This window comes from Beta vulgaris, chromosome 2, assembly GCF_026745355.1.
Source record: "Beta vulgaris subsp. vulgaris cultivar EL10 chromosome 2, EL10.2, whole genome shotgun sequence".
NCBI lineage: Eukaryota > Viridiplantae > Streptophyta > Magnoliopsida > Caryophyllales > Amaranthaceae > Beta > Beta vulgaris.
This window is the reverse complement of record NC_079203.1, coordinates 7,336,119-7,356,465: the sequence shown is the minus strand read 5'-3', so window position 1 is coordinate 7,356,465 and position 20,347 is coordinate 7,336,119. Positions and strand designations below refer to the sequence as shown.

The window sequence follows — 20,347 nt, the reverse complement described above, 5'->3', positions numbered from 1 at the left end:
GTTCAGGGGTAATGGTACGAACATGATCAGGAGTCACATTCGTCAATTGCTGGCCTCTACTTAACACGATTCATGGGCAATTTTTCTACAAAAGAACAACCAAATAATAGATTTCAACACCCTAAAAAAATATTAGTTTAGGTTGATTCATGAAATACGTAAAAAGCTATTTTTTTAGTAACAAGTTATATTATTGGGTTCCTAAATCAATTATCCAGTAGGCATGAGAATTATTATTTAGGTATTAATTTAACAATAATAACTTGTGGTTGATGAAAGTATAAATATGACAATCATGAATAGTATTATAAAAAAAATAAAAGAGAGGGAGTAGAAATTTAGAATGTACAAAGAACGATTATTTATTAAAGATCAACATCATGAAAAAATTGTTAGTAACTTCAATAAAATAAATAAGAAAATAAAATATTAAGGACCCTCAGAAATATACCGGTGTGGCTTGGGTCTCAGAGGATAACGACCTTCAGGAGGAGCAATCGTAGAGCCGTCAACGAAAACTTATGAAGATCGAACAAGGTTAGATGTGTTTATGTGTTTGAGTATGAGAGTACGAGAGTATTTAGTGCCTTGAGAGATCATAAGTATGCGTGAAAAAACTTTAATGAATTCCGAAAAACTGTGGTCTATTTATAGGAAAATATTGAAAAATAAAAAATAAGAAGAAACATTGCACGGTACACACAGGCCTTGCACGGAGCGCATAATCTATGCGTCCTACCTCCCGCGCACGGGTGTGCGCCGAGCACACGCTCTATGCGTTTTTCGATTTTGTGCACTATTCGGTCTTTCAAAGATTCTTTTTTATCTTTATCTGATAATATCTTTTTAAATATGAAAATCGACTATTTTAAATAGATACATTTGATTTTAATAAAATCTTATATTTTTGTAATATCTTTGAAAATATTTATTTAATTTCAAAAATATTTATTATAATAATAAATAAATACACTATTTTGTGTCTATAATAGCACGAGTCTTCTCTATAAAACCTAGTTTTGTGTTATGACAAGTTAATTCTAGTTGTTATAGGTTTTGACAATAGATTTTAACTTTTTATTTAAAAGGTTTTTTTTTCTTACATTAGAATTTAATTATTTAATTAGGCATGTGAATTAAGAGTTTTGGTTAAATTAAGTTTCTTATTTCCTAAGTAGACGTGTAAAAGAAGTTTTACTTGGTGCTTAAGTATCTCCTAATTAGTCATTCATATTTATCTTTTATGCTTTCCTAATTAAAGTTAGTTTAGGATACTCAATGTATTTATAATGCTGAACTTCAACCACTAATAAAGATGATGACTTTTATGAAATTTGATTCTTTATGAATTATTGTTTGAGCTGATAGAGCACTTCGTTGAGATCGAGAACCCTAGTTGAATTTGAATGAGATCGTTAGATTCTCCATATCCTTTACCTTGGATTCGAATCACCAAGCACAAAAACCAAACATTTTCGTTCAAGATCCAAGCAAATTAATCCAAGAACTTAAAGATTCCACACACACGAGTGAGATTGCACATAAAACGAGTTTCTTGTATCAAGAAGTTCATCACAAGTATTTAAAAAAAAAGTAGCAATTAAAAAAAAACGAAGAGAGTATTGGTCGATTAACAACTATAACTATTAACTTAATACTAACTAATTTTACCGAAAACCATAATCTTTGGTGGTCGAATTGGATCGTCGAAAGTCTGTTGACAGTGGCAAATTAATCAAAGTTAAGTTAATATTGTGTTCAAAATCTTGAGAAGCAATTGTAGTTTTTGGAAATAGTTATGATCTTTAGTTTAACAGTTATAGTATTGAATTAATAGTTATAACTTTCAAGATATTAGTTATGGTTATGGATCAATACTGAAGGTATTAAGATTATGATTTTTAGGTTAATAGTTACTTCTGGTTAATATTTATGGCTTTCTGGTTATTAGCTATGTTTTTGGACTAGTTATGATTTTGGATTTAAAGTTCAAATTATTAGGTTCGTTGTTATGTTTTTGGTTAATAGTTTTGGGTTAAGAAAGTATTAACCAATTAACAACTATAACTAGTAACCTAATACTAACTTTTATCGAAGTTCATAATTTTTGGTGGTCGAATTGGACTGTCGAAAAATCTGTTGATATCAACGAATTAGTCAAAGTTAAGTTCATATTGTGTTCAAAATCTTGAGAACAAATTCTAGGTTTGGAATAATAGTTATGATCTTTATTTTAACAGTTATAGTATTGAATTAATAGTTATAACTTTCAGGATATTAGTTATGGTTATGGTTATGGTTATGGATCAATAGTTAAGGTATTTAGATTATGATTTTTAGGTTAATATTACCTTTGTGATTAATATTTATGACTTTCTGGTTATTAGCTATGTTTTTGGGCTTGTTATGATTTTTGGTAAATAGTTCAAATTATTAGGTTCATAGTTATGTTTTTGGTTAATAGTTTTGGATTAATTAATGATTATGGTATATAGTTATGATTAATAGGTTGATAGTTATGGTTTTTTTGGATATAGTTATAGTTTTACGGTTATAAGTTATAGTTTTCTAATTAATAGTTACTGTTTTGCACTGATAGTTATGGTTTTGGGTTAGAAATAATAATAGTTTTATGGTTTGCGAGTATGCAATTCTGGTTAATATTATGGTTTTAGGTTAATAATTATGCTTTGTGGTTACTATCTATAATTTCCGGGTTAATAGTTATTGTTTTAGATTAGTAGTTATGGTATTGGTTAAAAGTTATTGTTTTGTGTTTATAGTTATGATATTTTGGTTTTTTTTTTTATTGGTTTTTGGTTGATAGTTATGATTTTCTAGATAATAGTTATGAGTTTTGCATTAGAAGGTATGGTTAGTTAATAATTACGATTTTTGACTTAACTTTTTAGTTAAAGAGTGTAACTAATAAATGCAATGAGAACTATTGCTAATATTAATTAATTGGTCCGATATTAAGCTTACATTAGGCCGTCTTTTTGAAGAATTTGTAGTTAAAAAATAGGTAAAAGATTTCAAGTTATATATTCCTTATGGAATGTATGAAAATTTCAAAATTAATTAGGCAAGTTTTGCATAAACTAAAATACTTGGTTAGAATTTATGAACAAGAAACTAAAAGAACAGAGATATAAAAGTAAGTGTGTACGTATCTATACCATACCTAATGATATGTACATGGATAAAAGCTCAAACTACTGAAGAGGCAGCGAGGGAGAGCTCCTCGTAATACTCTGTATTTTTGGAGTTAATTCTTTATGAATGAGAAAATATTAAGAATAGAATCGAAAAGTATTTTAGTATTATTTACAAAATAATAATAATAATAGTACAGTTTTGGTATGCTTACAACTATAACGTAATTATATTATAGTTCGGTTCATTTTACTTTCGGAATAAATAAAATAAACCAAGTCCTATTAGACTTAGGATGGCCACACTATAAATAGGAGGAATAAAAACAAAAGAATAAAAAATTCAGAAAAAAACCATAATCCCTCTCCCTCTCCCTCTCAGCCGTTTCTCTCTCTCAAATTTTCTCTCCTCTCTCTTCTTCTCCCTCGTCGCCTCCTCGGAATCTCGTTGCCCTTGACGAGGTTGTGTGTGCGGCTTGTGTGAGAGGGCTATGCGAGCGAGTGTGGTCGTGTCTCGAGTGTTGTGCGAGCGTCGGACGGTGCGACGAGGATTGGGGTGTGCTATGTGTGAGGGTGCTGTGCGGTGTGTGAGCGAGCGAATCGTGCGTGAGGCGTTTGAGGGTTTGTGCGAGCGATCCGTGCGACGAGGTTTGGGGGTGCGAAGTCGTGCTTGCGAACCAAGGAGGGTTTCGAGTGTGCTTTGCGACAAGCGAGGTTGGGGCTCGAGTATGGTGCGTGAAGGCGAGGGCGAGACCTCGAGTGGAGTGTGCGAGTGTGGTGTGCGAGTCGCGCGAGGGTCGAGGCTCGTGGTGCATGCGTGTGAGCGGTGCGCAAGTGTGGTGGAGCGTGTCTAGTCGTTGCCGGAGTTCGGTTGCCGGTGTTTGACGCCGACGAGATTTAGTGGTATAAAAAAATATGTATATAATATGATATTATTTTAGTTTTAATATTGTATAATCTTTTTATATTATATTAAATTGTAAGTTAATTAAATTGTAATTAGAGTAAATTATTAATTGATTAAGTTTGTAAAATTGATTTAAGTTGTAAATCTGATTTAAGGTTTTGTAAGTAAGTAGAGTGTAAAGTTAAGGAATTAGATTATTGATTATAGTTAGAATGTTATAATGGCCTTGTTATTCAAATATGATTTTAGTAGTATTGGACATAAGGATTTTTAAATGGAGTTGGTAAAGGTACTATGTTATTAAACTAACTAAAATCAGCTTTGCTCACTGTTGTTGGCTCTTAAAAGACGCTAAGTTCAATAGAGTTATGAAAGAAAAGAAAGTTAATAAACAATGAGATTAGTTATTTTTATACTCCGACATACTAAGTTTATATAGCTAATCACGTGTTATATGTTAATAATATCAAGGACATAGCACTGAAGTACTTCCTTACTCGTTTGGGTCCCAATTTCATAAGCGGAACGTTTGATTAGGGAGCGAAAATTCTTCGTTACAAGGTACGTATGCGTACCAGTTCAGTTGCAATTACTAGTATCATGTTAGGTTGTGATTTATTCTATCGGAACCTAGAATCATGATAGGGAACGATTGTGATTGCTAAGATTTTTTCGTAACATGATTGTGATTGGAAATCGATATGTAGCATTATAATGCGTAATTCTATCGTATCATAAGCATGATTATTGGATTTGTATTCATTGATCTATGATGTAACAAGGATGTTACAAGAGGTAAAGATTTGAGTATTGTATCTAAGAAGGAACGTTACATGATGATATATTTAATGTAGTATGAATGAACAATACTAAGAAAGGATTTTTGGTAATAAACTTGTAGTTGGACTCCCTACAAGTGATGAACAATGGGGGGAGTGTGGGACTTGTTCTACACTCCTACGCAGGCCTACTGTGATGACAGTAGTGTCCTTATAAATTTTGATAACTCAAGTAGGCGGAAGGTTCCGTACGATCTTGGGTGTATGCATACTAAGGTGATGGATGTGGGACGGAACGAAACCGTATTTGCATTTCATCTAATAGACCAAGTTGTCTATTAAGGATTAAGTAGCCCGTATGATTATAGTAAGATGACTGTTCCCGTTCGCTGCCAACTAAATAAAAAGTAAAGAATGTAATGCTATTGTAATATCATGTCTAGGAATGATCCTTATGCTTTGATTATGCTATGTATGCACTTAATGCTTTACTATGTACTCAGTATAACTGATTGTGTGTTATTGTGTTGTTGGTTGACCTCTGATGAACCATTGATACTACAATGGGAAGCAGACTAGGTGCGGTGGTGTTGCTGCATGATGTTGAGCATACGGGGGATAGTTTCTTAGTCTTGAAACTTTTAAGCGTTTCAATTAAGCATTATAAAACTATTATGATTTACTTAATTAGTTTGTGTTTTGAATAAAAAGGGGTCGTTGATGATTCCCGAGTTGTAGTTACATCTTTATTACCGCTGCAGTCTAGTTTTCGTGAAAATGATTTAAGTTAACATTTCTTTACAATAAGCCTTGCGTTTCACCGCGGCGGTAAAACTCCCAAAGTCGATGCGACGTAGTCATAGACGTGTATGGATTTTAGGGGTGTTACACCCTCTTCTCCATTCCTCTTTTCTCTATCTAAAACCATGGGTTAATATGTTGTAAAAAGTATATCTCACAACTTTAAGATCGATTGTGGTATCAAATGAAGAGAGTTAGGTCACATGGCATTGGAATGCCCATTAGGTGGTAGCGGCGGTGGTGTTGGAAATGTTATAAATGTGGAGAGCACCAAATGGGCATTCCAGTGCCATGTGACCCGACTCTCCACATTTGTAACACTAGCTTCCAGAACCACCGCCACCCCACTGCATTCCCCCTTTGCCATGTAGGCCTAAAAGCACATTTAACGTTCCTAAAATTCGACCAACAACAAGAATAAGCCAAAAAATTATCATATTAGTTACGAAGTGGACAAATTAGACATACCTGAATATATGTCTCATGATTTTTTGACCGTTCCCCGTTTCTTAGGATCTTCAACATGGTATCCCTTCCTTGTGATCTACACGCATATAGTTCTTTGACATATTCACATCATCTTCTACTCTATTTTCAGGATAGGTAAAAGTTGGGATGTCCTCAAATGCATCATACTCTTCCTCATCATCAACATCACTAATGCCGAGGATATTCCTTTTTCCAGGTGAATATATGCCAACTTTTCAATTCTAACGAAAATCCGGCAGCATTTCCCTACAGTTCTCCTAGTACACAATGTAGATAATTGCTTATCTACATATGTACCCAGAGAACAATGTAGAGAAACGATAAGCCAAAACTTTTCTCAGAATTGAAAAGAAGACACACATTCACTACCTAAGTGAGATCAAACGTCCAAGAACAGTCCCAAATCGGGGACTATTCAAGACATACTCCTAATGAGTAAGTCTTGAACGGATATCTAGGCTTATGATCATGATTTATAGCTAAATTAAACTAAATTGTTTTCATATAATCTCATATCAAGAAACATACATATATCAATAAATATCATAACTTTAATCAAATTGAAACACATCAACCAATCAAACAAAGAATAAAACATGAAAAGAGATTAAACATTATACCTCTTAACACCAGTGACAAGAAATGAAAAGAGAAGAGATAGTTGGAACTTTATTTTATCCTTGCTTAGTCTCTTTTCCTACAATTAACAAAATTCAGATTACACATTTAATCACATAATATCAACAAATTTTACTAATACCACCCCTTGCCCACCCTCACACCCTCCCACGTACACCCCCTGGCCACCCTCCCCAGCTAGTCCCCACACTCGCACACACCCCTTGCCCATCCTCCCAAGCCCTCTCCCACCCCCTACCAAGTGCCAACTCTCTGCAACCCCATGCAAACCCGCAACTACAAAAGATGAAACCCACAACTATTAATGTTTTGGAAAGTGAAAAAATTGAAAAGAGGCGAATTACCAGAAGAGGAGGAGAGGAGAGAGTGAAGGTGGTGCTGCATCATGGTGGTGGTGCACATGCAAAAAAAATGAAACTATAGAAACCCGCAACTATAAAAGAAAAGAGGAGAGAGTGAAGGTGGCGTAAGTGAGTGAGGAGTGAAAGAGAGTAATTGAGGAGAATGAGTAAGACGGAGTAAGGTGTGCGTCGTCGGTGGTTGAGTTAGGGCACCGGTGGTGAAGAGGAGAGGAGAGAGTGAAGAGTGAGTGAGAAGTGAGAGGGAGTAAGTGAGTGAGCGAGGGAAATTTGTGTTTAGTTTTTAGTAAAAGTTGTGCGCGAATTTTTTGTTAAGGAAGGGGTGCGTTTAGCCCTTCATCGCAACCCTTTTAAAGTGAAGGGTTGCAGTTGTTGTGCTAACGCACCCCTTTATGTTAGTGAAGGGCAGCGGGGGTCAAAAAACCGCAGCCTTTCGTTTCAAAAGGGCTGCGCTTAATTGGGAAACCGCAACTTCACATAAAGGGTTGTGTATAGCCTAAAAACCGCAACCCTTCATATCAAAAGGGCTACGTTTTCTGGATCACCGCAACCCTTCATACTTAAGGGTTGCGTTTTCTAAAAAATACATTGCTTAAAGCACATCCCTTTCATTTTTTTTACTCTAGTGTTAAAGTCTAAATAGATCTTGTCTCCTGAGTGTGAGATAGCACTTTGAATGTTGATTGTTGATAATAATCGTTAGTAGTTATCAATTTAGTAAGTACACATCTATATACCAATTACTCAAATATCAACAACCAAAATGTTAGTAAAATCGGGTAAGAGGTTGCAACATGTCACGTAAAACCAGGTAATAGGTCACAACAGGCCTTATAAAATCAGGTAATGGATCGCAATAGGTTGGGACATTAACATGTTGAGTCGAGTTATGATCGGTTTCATGTCCTAAATCAGATCAAATGTTGAATCTGGTTCATATCGTTGTCAAGCCGCATCACTTCGCTTATCAGTCTTTTTTGGTCTGGTGGCGGTTCAGGTTTAGGTCATGGAGTATTGGGTAGAGCAGTTATCAATCGTTATCAGGTCAGGTACATGTCGATTTATAGGTGATCTGTTTTACCAAAGTTTCAGGTACAAGTTAGTTACAAATCCTTTCACATTCAGGTCGAATCGTTTTTTTTGACAGCTTTAGTAATATAATATTCAATTCAATGTCCGTCTTTTACTTGCAAGGAAATTTAATTTGATCCGAATTTATATTTATTAGATGTATGTAAATTACGAATTTTCACCATGTACCTCAGATAAAAAATTTTATTCACCAAATACCCCTATTTTTTTCAAGATTCACCAGATACACCTCAATTTCTTTAAAATACATTAGAATATCCTTAATGACTAATGCCGATTAGCTCCATCAATCATTAACCTTAATTTACCTTAAAAAATCCTAATTAACCATAGTTCTCTCTCTAACCACCAACATTCAACCAGCAAACAACGACCACCTGACCCCCACCCCAGCCCCACCAGCCTCCCACCTCACCCATGCTACCCCCACCCCAACCCACCCACCTACCCACCCCACCCCACCCCACCCCACCGCTACAGCCCCCCACCTTACCTCTCCCCCCTCGCCATTTTCATCCTCCCTTCTCGATTTCTTCCTCATCCTCTCATCTTCAACATCTTCTTCTTGATGATCATCGCCTTCACCTTCCACCCTCTTCCTGTAACCGTTCTCTCTCTTCTCCCCGCTTCTCTCCTTCTTGCTCGATTGACCTCCCGTTTCTTCTTCTATTGTCTTTTCCAAGTATTCATAGTCGTCTAAATCCATTGAAATTTGTTTAGAATGACGATTAATTGATGCAATTTGGCGACATTGAAAGCCCTACTATTAGAGTTGAAATTGGGTCTGATAAATTAGGAAAAGTTGTCGAACTTTAAGATTCGAGGGGCGGGTAGGGGTTGTAAGGGTGGGGGGCTTCTGGTTGGTGGGTGGGTGAGGGTTGTAGGAAGAGATGGGGTTGGGGCCTGTAAGGTTAGGTGGGAGAGGGTGGCTGGCGGGGCTAGGGTGGGGGTCAGGTGGTGATGGTTGAGTGTTGGTGGTTAGGGAGAGATAGGGTTAATTAGAAGTTTTCAACGTTAATTAGGGTGAATTATGGTTAATGACTTATGGTGTTAAGTGTTAACTGTAGTTCGTCATCAGAGATATTTTAATGTATTTTTAAAATAGTTAAGGGTATATGGTGAATTATGAAAAGAAAGTAAGCGATATCTGGTAAATAAAAAAATTTATTAGGAGTAGATAATGAAAAAACTGTTTAAATTAATTTCATTAATATCATATGACTCCACATTAATAAAGCGTTTCACAAGAATTAAATATTGCACCCCCACCCCCCTTCTACAATTCCTAAATGGCGGATATGTCCTTATGACATGATGATCATCATTCATCATATAAATTCTTCAGTAGCTAATCCTTATTTTCGGTCCACTTTCTGTGTCTCGTCTTCGTTGAGTATATTCAATTTTAAGCTTTCATCACTCTCTCTCCTCAATTCATAATCAAGAAATGGCTGATCTTTCTCATGAACATGGAGCTCTCACCAAGGCTTTTTCAGGTTATTCTCTCTCCAATCTTTTTTTCCTTAATCAATTGAACAAACCCCAAAAAACTTTATTTAAATTTCTCTACTTTTTTTATAAATTTTTCTTCCCCCATTTTTGACTATTGAGAAATTAATTATGGGTGAAAAATGATTGAATTTGAGCATATATATCAGATGGATAATCTCGTAATTCAAATGGTTTTAGTTCTTAGCTCTTAGCTCTTAGCCTTTGGCAGAATTTTTCTGTTGCCTTCATTACCGCTAGAATTGCAGTCTATTTTTTTCTTATTTGGGAACTTTTATATTTTTTTATCCACATATTCACGAAGGCAGTACAAAGTACATAGAAGGGCAGGAGGGATTCGAACCTATCCTATGACTCACAGGCTTACATCATCTATCTTAACCAATAGGCTAAAACATCTTAAGTTGAGAACTTTTATATTGATTGCAATATTTACTCATATGATAATATCCTCTATCTTTCTCCTATCGTATTTGGTCCTAGTCCTTTATCTATCTCTATCTCTCAGTCTCCCTCTTCATATATACTTCTTCCGTTTAGAAATAATTGCACCATTTCTATTTTGCGCACTATTCACATCTTATATTTAGAATATGGTTATATGAGACCTTGTTAGATTTGTCTTGATGTAATTTTTTTAAAAATAATTTTTTTTATAATTTTTTACTTATCGATAATTAAAGATATTAATATTGAAATTATACATCGACATACATGAAAGTTAAAAATGGTGCAACTATTTAAATATTTCTGAAAAATGTGCCAATAAAATGTACAATTATTATAAAGGAGAGGAAGTATATGTTAATCCTACACCATTTTATATAGTACTACTAGAATTTGTTTTTATATATTATTCAAAAATTTACAGTAAAATCTATATTTAAATAGTGTAAAAATTAAAATGTTACAACAAACAAATGAGAGGGACCAAACGAGTATAGGTTAATGTTATCACTTTATCCGTACCTCAGAACCTTTCTAAGTCTTTAGGGTGCAAATTTAATAAAAAGTTGTTATGATAGATCTTTGTTTAGTAACCCTGTTAATATACAAAATGTCTAGGTGGATCAGGTCCATATTAATTTATTGTATACATAAACTAATTTTATTGTAGCAAAATAATAAAATAAATTAACTTTATCATACAAAAAAAATATTATATTAGGAAAAATACGATTAGATCATATAAAAATTGACTATAACAAAACATTAACTATATCATATATAAACTGATTATATAAGAGGTGATTATAACATATAAAATCTGACTATATCAAACGAAAATTGACTATATCAAATAAAAACTGATTATATTTTATAATTTTCGATGCATAATAAGTTATTGTGAACTTGGTCTATTCAAGTTTTTTTTTTCAATATAATAGAGGATATTAACATGTTGATAATGTCTATACTTAAAAAATTGTAGGGGAAAATGTAGCATTCCTTTGATTGGTAAACTCAATCTATAAAAAGATATGAACAATGTAAAATAAAAAATTCAAGCCAAACAGACAGTGTAATTAAGACAAACAAATGTGATAAGATGTGATGAAATAATAAGTGTCTTAAAAGACTAAATAAATAACTAAAATCAATAAATTTAGAGAAACTTACATAACTAATAGTTTTCTAATTTGATTTTGAGAAGTTTTCACTTTCATCACAAAACAGCTTCAAAAAAAATGGCACGTTATTTTGTTTGGCTAAACACACACACACCCATAATTGACTTTGAAAATAGATTAACTAACCTAGATTTAATGTGCATACCTATCAATTTGGTGTAATGGGCCTAGGCCTACCAATCAATTCAAGTGATAAAGATGGTGGGTACTTGGTACGTCTAACAAAAGACAAGATCAATAATTTCTTAGGACAAAGGGGGGCTATGTTCAGAGAGTTGTCTACATTGCCATTTATTTGAAGGACAAACTTAGAGTTATTAGTAATTATTGTAGAATAATTCTACCTTCTCCGTTATTTTTTTACTTGTAACACTTTTTTTTTCCGACCAACTTTAATACAAAATTGGGGTAGGAAAGAAATAGAGAGGGAAAAAAGAGAGGGTCCTATGTGTTTGGCGAGAGATAGAGAAAAAAGAAAAGTTAAAGTAGAAAGTGTTGCAAGTAATTAATTATTTCCCTTTTAGGAAAGTGTTGCAATTAAAAAAAAATCGAAGAAAGTACTAAGTATCGTCTTTGTGTCTTTTACTTTTTCATTATCGGTACGATATTCTTTGATTGTTAATCTCTTCAATTATATATTAATGAAAATTATAAAATGCAGATAACTTAAATCTACATATATTGGAACGTATTTAACAAGATCCCACATATAATGTTTAATCTTATATATTCAAACACGGTAAAAGTTAATGAACTTTGACTTTGAAAAAACAAAGAGGTAGACTGTAAGATTGTGTAAAACTCCGTAATTTTGGAGTATTTTCATTGATCAATATATATAGTGTTTACAAAGTAATAATCCTAACCATGTTAGGAATCCAAACTCTTAGGAATTATACAAATATATCCTAAATCGATGAGAAAATATTATCATAAAGTCAAAGTTCATTAAAGGGAGCTTTGCCAACCAAAAAAAGAAAAAAGTTAAAGACATCGTTTTTTTATTTTCTACCTATGTCCTTATTCACTTGGCTTTAAATCATTTTCAATAGAATTATTTGACTTTATTAATTGATGTTGATACATTTTATGATTTTAAAATATCATAAATGCCTTTAGTAGGGTAGCATAAAAAATTAAATGTATAGATATTTAAAAAAAATTAAATAGAAGGCATGCCAAATAAAAATTATTAGGTGTTTCAGGACACACCTAGAGGTAGGTGTACCTAAGATTGTTTCTGTTAATATAGTAATTTAGATGGCTTTAAATTAGAAAAAAAACGTATTAGATACAGGACATCTTTATTAAAACTAGAATAATATAATGAAATATCAAAATAATAAAAGACCAAAGTACTCTTATTATAATTTTACATAAAACACAGATTCTCTCCTCCTTTATAACTCATGTAGTCATGTGTACAATTATGTCAAAAGCTATGTATCATGGACACTTTATCAAAGTCACAAAAGGAATATAACTCGTGTGTTATGTTAGAAGCTATAAAGAGAATTATGTGGGAGCTTAATGGTTGGAGCTCCCACGTCTTTTGGTTGGGAGTTCGACTCTCATCAACCCCATATTTGGGGGTGTTTGTGTGGATTTATGCTTATGGGTTGGGATTCCCTTCTTACCTCCTGACTCATGAGGACTGAACCTGCTTGGACTAGTTAATTACCAAATCAAAAAAAAAAAAAATGTCAAAAGCTATATATCTGGGCAACTTTAATGTAGTCATAAAAGGAAGACAAAAACTAGGTCTTTTTTTTTTTTTTCTCATGCTAAGGTTATGGCCTTTAAGCAAGAGCTGTACCTAATTCTGGAATGTTATTCTGAGCGAATTTTGTTCAGAAGATGTACAAATGTTGAGTATATAATTCTAAATATTGCATGTCAAATAACAAATATTGTATATAAAAATCACCATCTTATATAATAATTTAGATGATATGATACCTGATCTTCATGTACAACTTTTGATTGTCTATTACTATTTACTAGTGGATAGATGTATCAATCTCCAAAAGGTCGGTTTATGAATGACCATTTCTGATTTGAAAGCAAAACGACCCTAACAGACCGGACATGACTAGACCGGCCTATTTGTGATTGTTACTTGAATAGTTGAATCTGTGCAAATTTTAGGGAGTTGCAATTCCTGTCAACTGCATTCAGATTGTAAATGCAAATATAGTTGGAGTAAGATATAATACTCTAATAGTGATTTTAGATCATCAGCAATGTGCAGCTATTTACTGGTGTCGTCTTGCTTCCAATAGGGTGTATTTGAGGTGCAAAACCTTCAGTAGTTCAGTTTATTAGGAGTTTCCTGAAGTATATATTAAACACAATTTTTGTTTTAATGTGACGAAGGACTTGGAGTCGATGAGAAGGCATTGATTTCAATTGTTGGGAATTGGCAACATGACCAAAAACATTCATTTAGGAAGGCTAGTCCACACCATTTTTTAGCAGACGAACGCCAGTTTGAGAAGTGGAATGAGCAACAAGTTGAACTTATCAAGCATGAAGTTCTACGATTTAAGGTGTGTATATGTGTTTTCAATTTTGTAATTTACTATCGATGAATAGATAGATATAGAGTTATTGAGTCTCCGAGTTCATTCTATGACAGTTGCTCCTTAAGAACTATACTTAATCAACTTTATTGTGGCTAACGTCCATATCTTAGAGTGCTGTGGTGCTATGGACCATGCATCCTTGGGAAAGAGATGCTCGTTTGTTCAAGGAGGCTTTAACCAAGGGCCCCGATGGTTATAGCTTGATCATAGAAGTTGCTTGCACAAGATCGTCCGAAGAGCTCTTAGGAGCAAGAAAAGCCTATCATTCCCTTTTTGACTCCTCAGTGGAGGAAGATGTTGCGTCCCATGTCCATGGCCATGAACGCAAGGTTAGACGCTTCCCTTTTTATGATTGTCACATGTTAAAGTGGCTATCTCTTTTTTTGATGAACTTTGGTAATAAAAGTTGCCAAAATGGTATCCCACCCTACTAATTTTTTACACGAGCATCAAAGTAAAATGGTGACCGAAAATTTCCCTTCCAGGAGTAAAGTTTATTAGGATCGGAGAGAGTAAAACTTATTAGCATTTTCAAGTCTTTGCATCATAACTTGTATAGTATGCTAAAAGAGAATGCTACATCTAGTCGGGGGTAATCACTAGTTATAGGCAATCAAAAAATATTCTCAGTGCATTAATTAAATGTCCATCTCTAGTGGGTATTTGACCCATGAGGTAGATATAGCTTTTTCCTATCCCAGGCATCAACATTGAACACCTACTGATTTGGATTAATCTCGCCTTCTGTGAGCATCTAGAGAGATCTAGCACTCAATTCCCTAAGGCAGTTCTAGCATTATAGATAAAGGCTCATTTGGATAAAGTAGTATCTATTCTTTCCTAGGCTCGCAGCTTAAAATGCATTCTTGAAAATGAGGGCCTTAAGATTGGAATATACTTTCTAGTCTCTATCGGAAACAACATAATTTTTTCTCGAGGATGACTGACAAAATGTCTGTTGATTGTCCTGCACAGCTTTTGGTAGCGCTAGTTAGCGCCTATAGGTACGAAGGTTCACGGGTGCATGATGAGAGTGCTAAATCTGAGGCAGAGGCTCTTCACCATGCCATCAAGAAGAACCTTCCTGTTGAGGATGAAGAGGTAGTCAGGATATTGTCGACAAGGAGCAAACTCCATCTCAAGGCCATCTTCAGCCACTACAAGGAGTTGTTCGGAAAAGATCTTGACGAGGTACACCGTACTTATTAGTCATTTTGGTAAAAACAGTGACAAAAGTGTATATTAGTTTACTGTCAGACTGCAATTTAGTATTGAACATGTGATATTTTTTTTGATCTGAACGAAAATTTGCTATTTTCTCTGTTGCATTAATCCCTGCAGGAATTTCATGGTTTTTGGAGCTTAAAAGTAGCACTTCAATGCTTAGTTATCCCTGAGGTCTATTTCAGTGAGGTAAGATGCAGTTTAAAGTATCAATGTGATGCATTATGTTGTTTAACATGCTGCTAGATAGCTTAGCTTATGTTTTAAAATCAACAGGTTTTGGATGTGGCACTCAGGAAAGGGGCTAATGAGTTCACCCAAGAGGCGCTAACTCGAGTGATCGTGTCTCAAGCTGATGTTTACATGAAGGAGATACAAGCAGTGTATTATAAGCGATTTGGAGCTAATTTGTCCCAGAAAATTGAAGAGACTTGTCTGGGAAACTTCAAGGACTTCTTACTTACTTTGGTTGCAAGAGGAGATTAAACATACAATTGGCTTTTGGTGGATGTTTCACTCTTCAATTTGTGATATTGGATTCCCTACTTTTATTTGTGTGGTTTCACCATTGAATAAGGCTCATTTCAGCATCTATTGAGAGCTAGAAACTAGGTCAGGCAGTGTTCATTTGAAGGCATCTGTATTTGTTATAAATCACACAAATAAAATGGGACTATGAGAAAATGGATGTTGCTTGTTTTTGTCATAAATCATTGTCTAGATGTAGATTGTGTATTAAATTGGGTCTCCCATAGTCCCATTTCTTACTTAGCTGCCTTTCACTGATTGATTTGTTGGGTTCTATTTTTGTTATGGTGAGATTTAGAGTTTTTTTTTTTTTTTTTTTTTTACAGAATTTCCATTGCCTATATAAATTCCTGTCAACCAAATGAGAGTTGAATTCTCTTCACTTTTTAAAAAATAAGTCTAAGGCCCGATCAAGTCTAAATAGGTCCAATCATGTGAAGATATAAGGTAAAATTAAAGTTGATCAAGTATAATAAATTATGTTCAGATAAAGAGAAACTAACAAGTTAGAATTTTTTTGAGGGGTACTAACAAACTAGATTTACATAAGAATAATATGACTATAAATACTCTCTAATAATGGGAAAGCCTTGATCAGTTAATCAACGTGTTCGTAACCAACTTAAATTGTTGAATTATAAAACCGATTGGCTAGAAAAGGAGGGATCGCACAAACAAATACAAACAAAATGGCAAAAATATAATGGATTGCAGTTTGATGACTACATAACTCATACATATTATTTTGTAATTTTAGTATTTGACTGCATTAGTTTGACAAAAAAAATAATCATAAATGGACTATTAATTAGCTGCATATTTTTACGACTTTATATATAAGGTTTAGGGTTTTAGGTTTGGGGTTTAGGAGTTGGGGTATATGTTTAGGTTATAGGGTTTAGGATTTAGGATATAAGGTTTAACATTCAGAGTTTAGGGTTTAAGGTTTTGGGTTAGATTTAGGCACAGGGCATATGATTTATTAAATTACATAAGTACCACAAGCGTGGTCATGAAAATTGAAAATACCCCTTTTAAGATTACAATACTGCCCCTTGTTAAATTTGCAAAATACCTCTTATTTGAAATTACAAAAATACCCCTTGTGCGAATTACGAATTATTCCTTTTTAAATTACGAAATTATCCCTTTTTAAATACATACCCCTTAGTTAAACTGTCGAAATGCTCTTCATAAAACTAATGAAATTTCCATTCTTTCAATTACATTGATACCCTAATTTGCATTAATACCTTTATTAAAGTACAAAGATACCTCTTGTAAACTTCCTTGAAGTTAAAACTGAAAACTTGAGAGTGCAAACTGATAAGTTAAAATCAGAAATCCTTTATATACAATAAATATTTAATATCTAATAATACTAGTTTCAAGCACCTTCAAGTCGTTCAAATCACCTTAAGGCTTGATCATACAGTGTTGTAAATCAAGTGGTAATCTCGTGAATAAAAGCAAAGAATTAGGACATATTCGTAAATACGATGCCAATATCATCTAGTTGTATCACTCATATAGTCAAATGTCCTGTCCTGATTTTCCTTTTTTAACATTATCGTAAAAAGAAATGTATAACAATAAGATATTTGACCCTACACTTAAATATTTTTTTTTTCAAGGGAAAACGAGCCAGGCATATTAAAGAAAATCAAGACCCGCCAAAGTTTGAATACTTTGCGGGAATGAATGAGTACAAATGTTCTCCGACCCAACCATAACATCCCACCTAGCTACATTATGTGCTATTGTATTCCCTGCTCGTTTAACATGAGAGCACTGAAAAGAAGAGAAATAAGAGCTCATATCAATAATATCATCAAACAAAAGAAAAATAGGAGCTGCACCCCTTTGTCTCTGTCGTATGGCTTGTACCACATTTATGGAATCGGATTCCAGCATCACCTTCTCAAACCCCATTCTACGAGCCACTTCAACTCCAAATTGTGCTGCCCCAGCCTCTGCAAGTGCAGGCCTCCAGTTGGATGCTATTCTCCTCACTCCAGCCGCAACAACATTGCCCCCTTCATCCCTGATTACCATGCCAAAAGATACTCCCACATCATGTCTCACATGTGCATCAACATTAATTTTAACAAAGGTAGTAGGAGGGAGACTCCAAGTACTTCGCATGGGAATTTGAGGGGGATGTACCATGCTGCCCACCTTATTATATTCACCATACTCCATTTTCAACTTCATGAAACCTGTAGCAACATAGCTTGGATTGATATTTTCGACATCCCCAAACACCTCCTTATTCCTACAAAACCATGCAGCCCATGCTAGAGAGGCAAAAGATGAGAGAGCATCCTTGTTTAACTTTTCAGCTAGCCACACTAACCTATCCACAAATGAAGTGGTAGGTGCCTCCAGTAGCAACCCCATAAAATCACTATGGCCCAAATTTCCATAGCATGCTTACAATCAAATAGAGAATGCATGATTATTTCATCCTCATGGCCACACAGTACACACACAAGACTCACGAATGTGTTGACGGTGAAGGACACTTGAGACTCCCAGGCTTCCTTTGCAAGCTCTCCAAATGAAATGTTTAAGCTTCGGCGGGTCATCCATGCTCCACACAAGTCGCCAAAGCTCACGTTCGCTATCGCCATAAAATAACTCCCATGTGCGTTGCTTCCCCAACCTGCCCAGCCAATAGCCCGATCGAACGGTATACATGTCGTTCAACATAGGCCACCAATATCTCGAATCACCACGCCAAGAAAGAGGGAGGGGAATATCGAGCACCCATTGACGCTCATTATCAGCAAACGTGGCATTTACTACATCAACATTCCAACCCCTTGTGTCGAAGTCTAGTAATTCTGACACACGCATATCTCGATTGAAATTTCCATGTGGGGACGGCACAATGTGAACCCCATTTTCGAGCAGCCATGAATCCTCCCATAAATTTATCGACTCACCATTCCCAACCCGCCACTTTAAACCTTCGAGTAACAAGGACTTAATTAGCGCCCCATATGCTGCGCCAACTATAACTCGGGTCGAAACCTTGTAGAGCCGCAAGGAAATCCAAGTTCTTAAAATACCGGGCCTTCAAAACGCTATGGAGGAGCGAGGGAGTTTCCATACCAAGTCTCCACCCTTGTTTGGCCAACAAGGCTTGATTAAATCACTTTAGATCCCTAATCCCATTCCCCCCATGGACTTCGGTAGGCAAAGCGCTTCCCAACTATGCCAATGAATCTTCTTCGAAGTGGTATTGGAGCCCCACCAAAACTTTGCAAGCACCACATGAATTTCATCGATAAGGCCCTCCGGGATTTTAAAGATATACTCATCATGTATGTGGGGATGGCTTGAGCAACAGCTTTAATTAGATCCTCTTTCTCGGGACGAGACACCAATTTTTCTTTCCACCCTTGTAGTTTCTTCCATATTTGTTCCTTGAGGCAAGAAAACACAACCTTTTTTGATCTCCTAATAATAGTAGGCAACCCTAAATACTTCTCATGACGATCAACTTCCCTAACCCCAGAGCTCTCACAATCTCTTCTCTTCTTTGTGAAACAACACCTTTGCTAAAAGCCACTTCTTAACTTTCTGACCAGATGCTCTTTCATACGTTTTGATTATATCAGCCACTTTAGAACACTCCTGCAGATTAGCTTTTGCAAAGAAGATACTATCGTCAGCAAAAAAGAGATGAGTAATCGCTGGAGCTCAGCCCCTCTGCACACACGAGCTCCATGAATCTGTTTATCAGTTGTCGCTTTTTAATCAATAAAGAAAACACATCAGCACATATAAGGAATAAATATGGTGAAATAGGATCCCCTTGCCGGACGCCTCTAGTCGGTACCAAAGAGCCTGAAATGCCTCCATTGTACTTGAAGGAGAAGGATACACTCGAGAGACAGTCTATTATCCTATGGCCAGCTTACATTAAACCCCATCTTTAGCATTACTTTCTCCAAAAAACTCCATTCCACCCTATCATAAGCTTTACTCATATCAAGCTTTAAAGCCACATTACCACCCCTCCCCTCTCCTTACCTTTTCATATTATGAAAGATTTCAAAAGCAATTAGTGCATTATCAGTAATGAGTCGTCTAGGCACAAAGCACTCTGATTTATCGAAATAAGATCACCTAGCATATGTTTCATTTTGTTGGCAAGAGTTTTAGAAATAATTTTGTACAAAACATTGCACAAACTAATCGGTCGAAAGTCCGTCATGCTCTTAGGATCATTCACTTTCGGAATCAAAACAATGCAAGTGCGATTTACCTCATTCAAGTTCACATCACCACGCCACCACCCTTGCACAAATCGAACCACATCCGCACCAATAACACCCCAGAATTTTTGGAAAAAAAAGCGTGCATTCCGTCGGGCCACGGGGCCTTATTTGGATGCATCTGAAAAAGGGCCTCTCGAATTTCGTCGCTGCTGGGCTAAAGTCCAAGAGACGCATTCATTTCTGGCGTCACCACCATTTCAACCCCCTCATAGCCTCCTCAAAGCCATACGGATTCTCTGTAGCAAACAATTGCGTAAAATAGGAGGCAATAATTTCATCCATGTCCTCTTTCTCATCTTTCCACTCGCCATTTTCATTCGTCAATCCCCTTATAAAATTACGTTTCTTGCGGCTAGAAGC

General features: G+C 35.2%; 2 protein-coding genes across 2 annotated transcripts; one reads left to right on the top strand and one right to left on the bottom strand.

Annotated features, from left to right (window-relative positions):
• The first annotated feature begins 1,372 nt into the window (after positions 1-1,372).
• LOC104887499 (annexin D4) lies at positions 1,373-15,974 on the top strand. The gene is made up of 7 exons (XM_010672140.4): positions 1,373-1,383; positions 9,609-9,717; positions 13,738-13,910; positions 14,057-14,275; positions 14,922-15,137; positions 15,288-15,359; positions 15,447-15,974. Exons 2-7 carry the CDS (start codon positions 9,669-9,671, stop codon positions 15,654-15,656), a joined length of 939 nt encoding a protein of 312 aa, XP_010670442.1. The 5' UTR covers positions 1,373-1,383; positions 9,609-9,668; the 3' UTR covers positions 15,657-15,974.
• Positions 15,975-17,351: 1,377 nt separating this feature from the next.
• LOC125494668 (uncharacterized) lies at positions 17,352-18,098 on the bottom strand. The gene has a single exon (XM_048638349.1). The coding sequence runs from the start codon at positions 18,096-18,098 to the stop codon at positions 17,352-17,354; it is 747 nt and encodes a 248-aa protein (XP_048494306.1).
• Positions 18,099-20,347: the final 2,249 nt, after the last annotated feature.

Coding starts and splice junctions, on each gene's coding strand:
- LOC125494668 (XM_048638349.1), bottom strand. CDS start 18,098: ATGGGGTTGCTACTGGAGGCACCTACCACTTCATTTGTGGATAGGTTA.
- LOC104887499 (XM_010672140.4), top strand. CDS start 9,669: ATGGCTGATCTTTCTCATGAACATGGAGCTCTCACCAAGGCTTTTTCA. Junction 13,911..14,056: donor ATGAAGTTCTACGATTTAAG/GTGTGTATATGT, acceptor TCCATATCTTAG/AGTGCTGTGGTGCTATGGAC. Junction 15,138..15,287: donor TCGGAAAAGATCTTGACGAG/GTACACCGTACT, acceptor TAATCCCTGCAG/GAATTTCATGGTTTTTGGAG.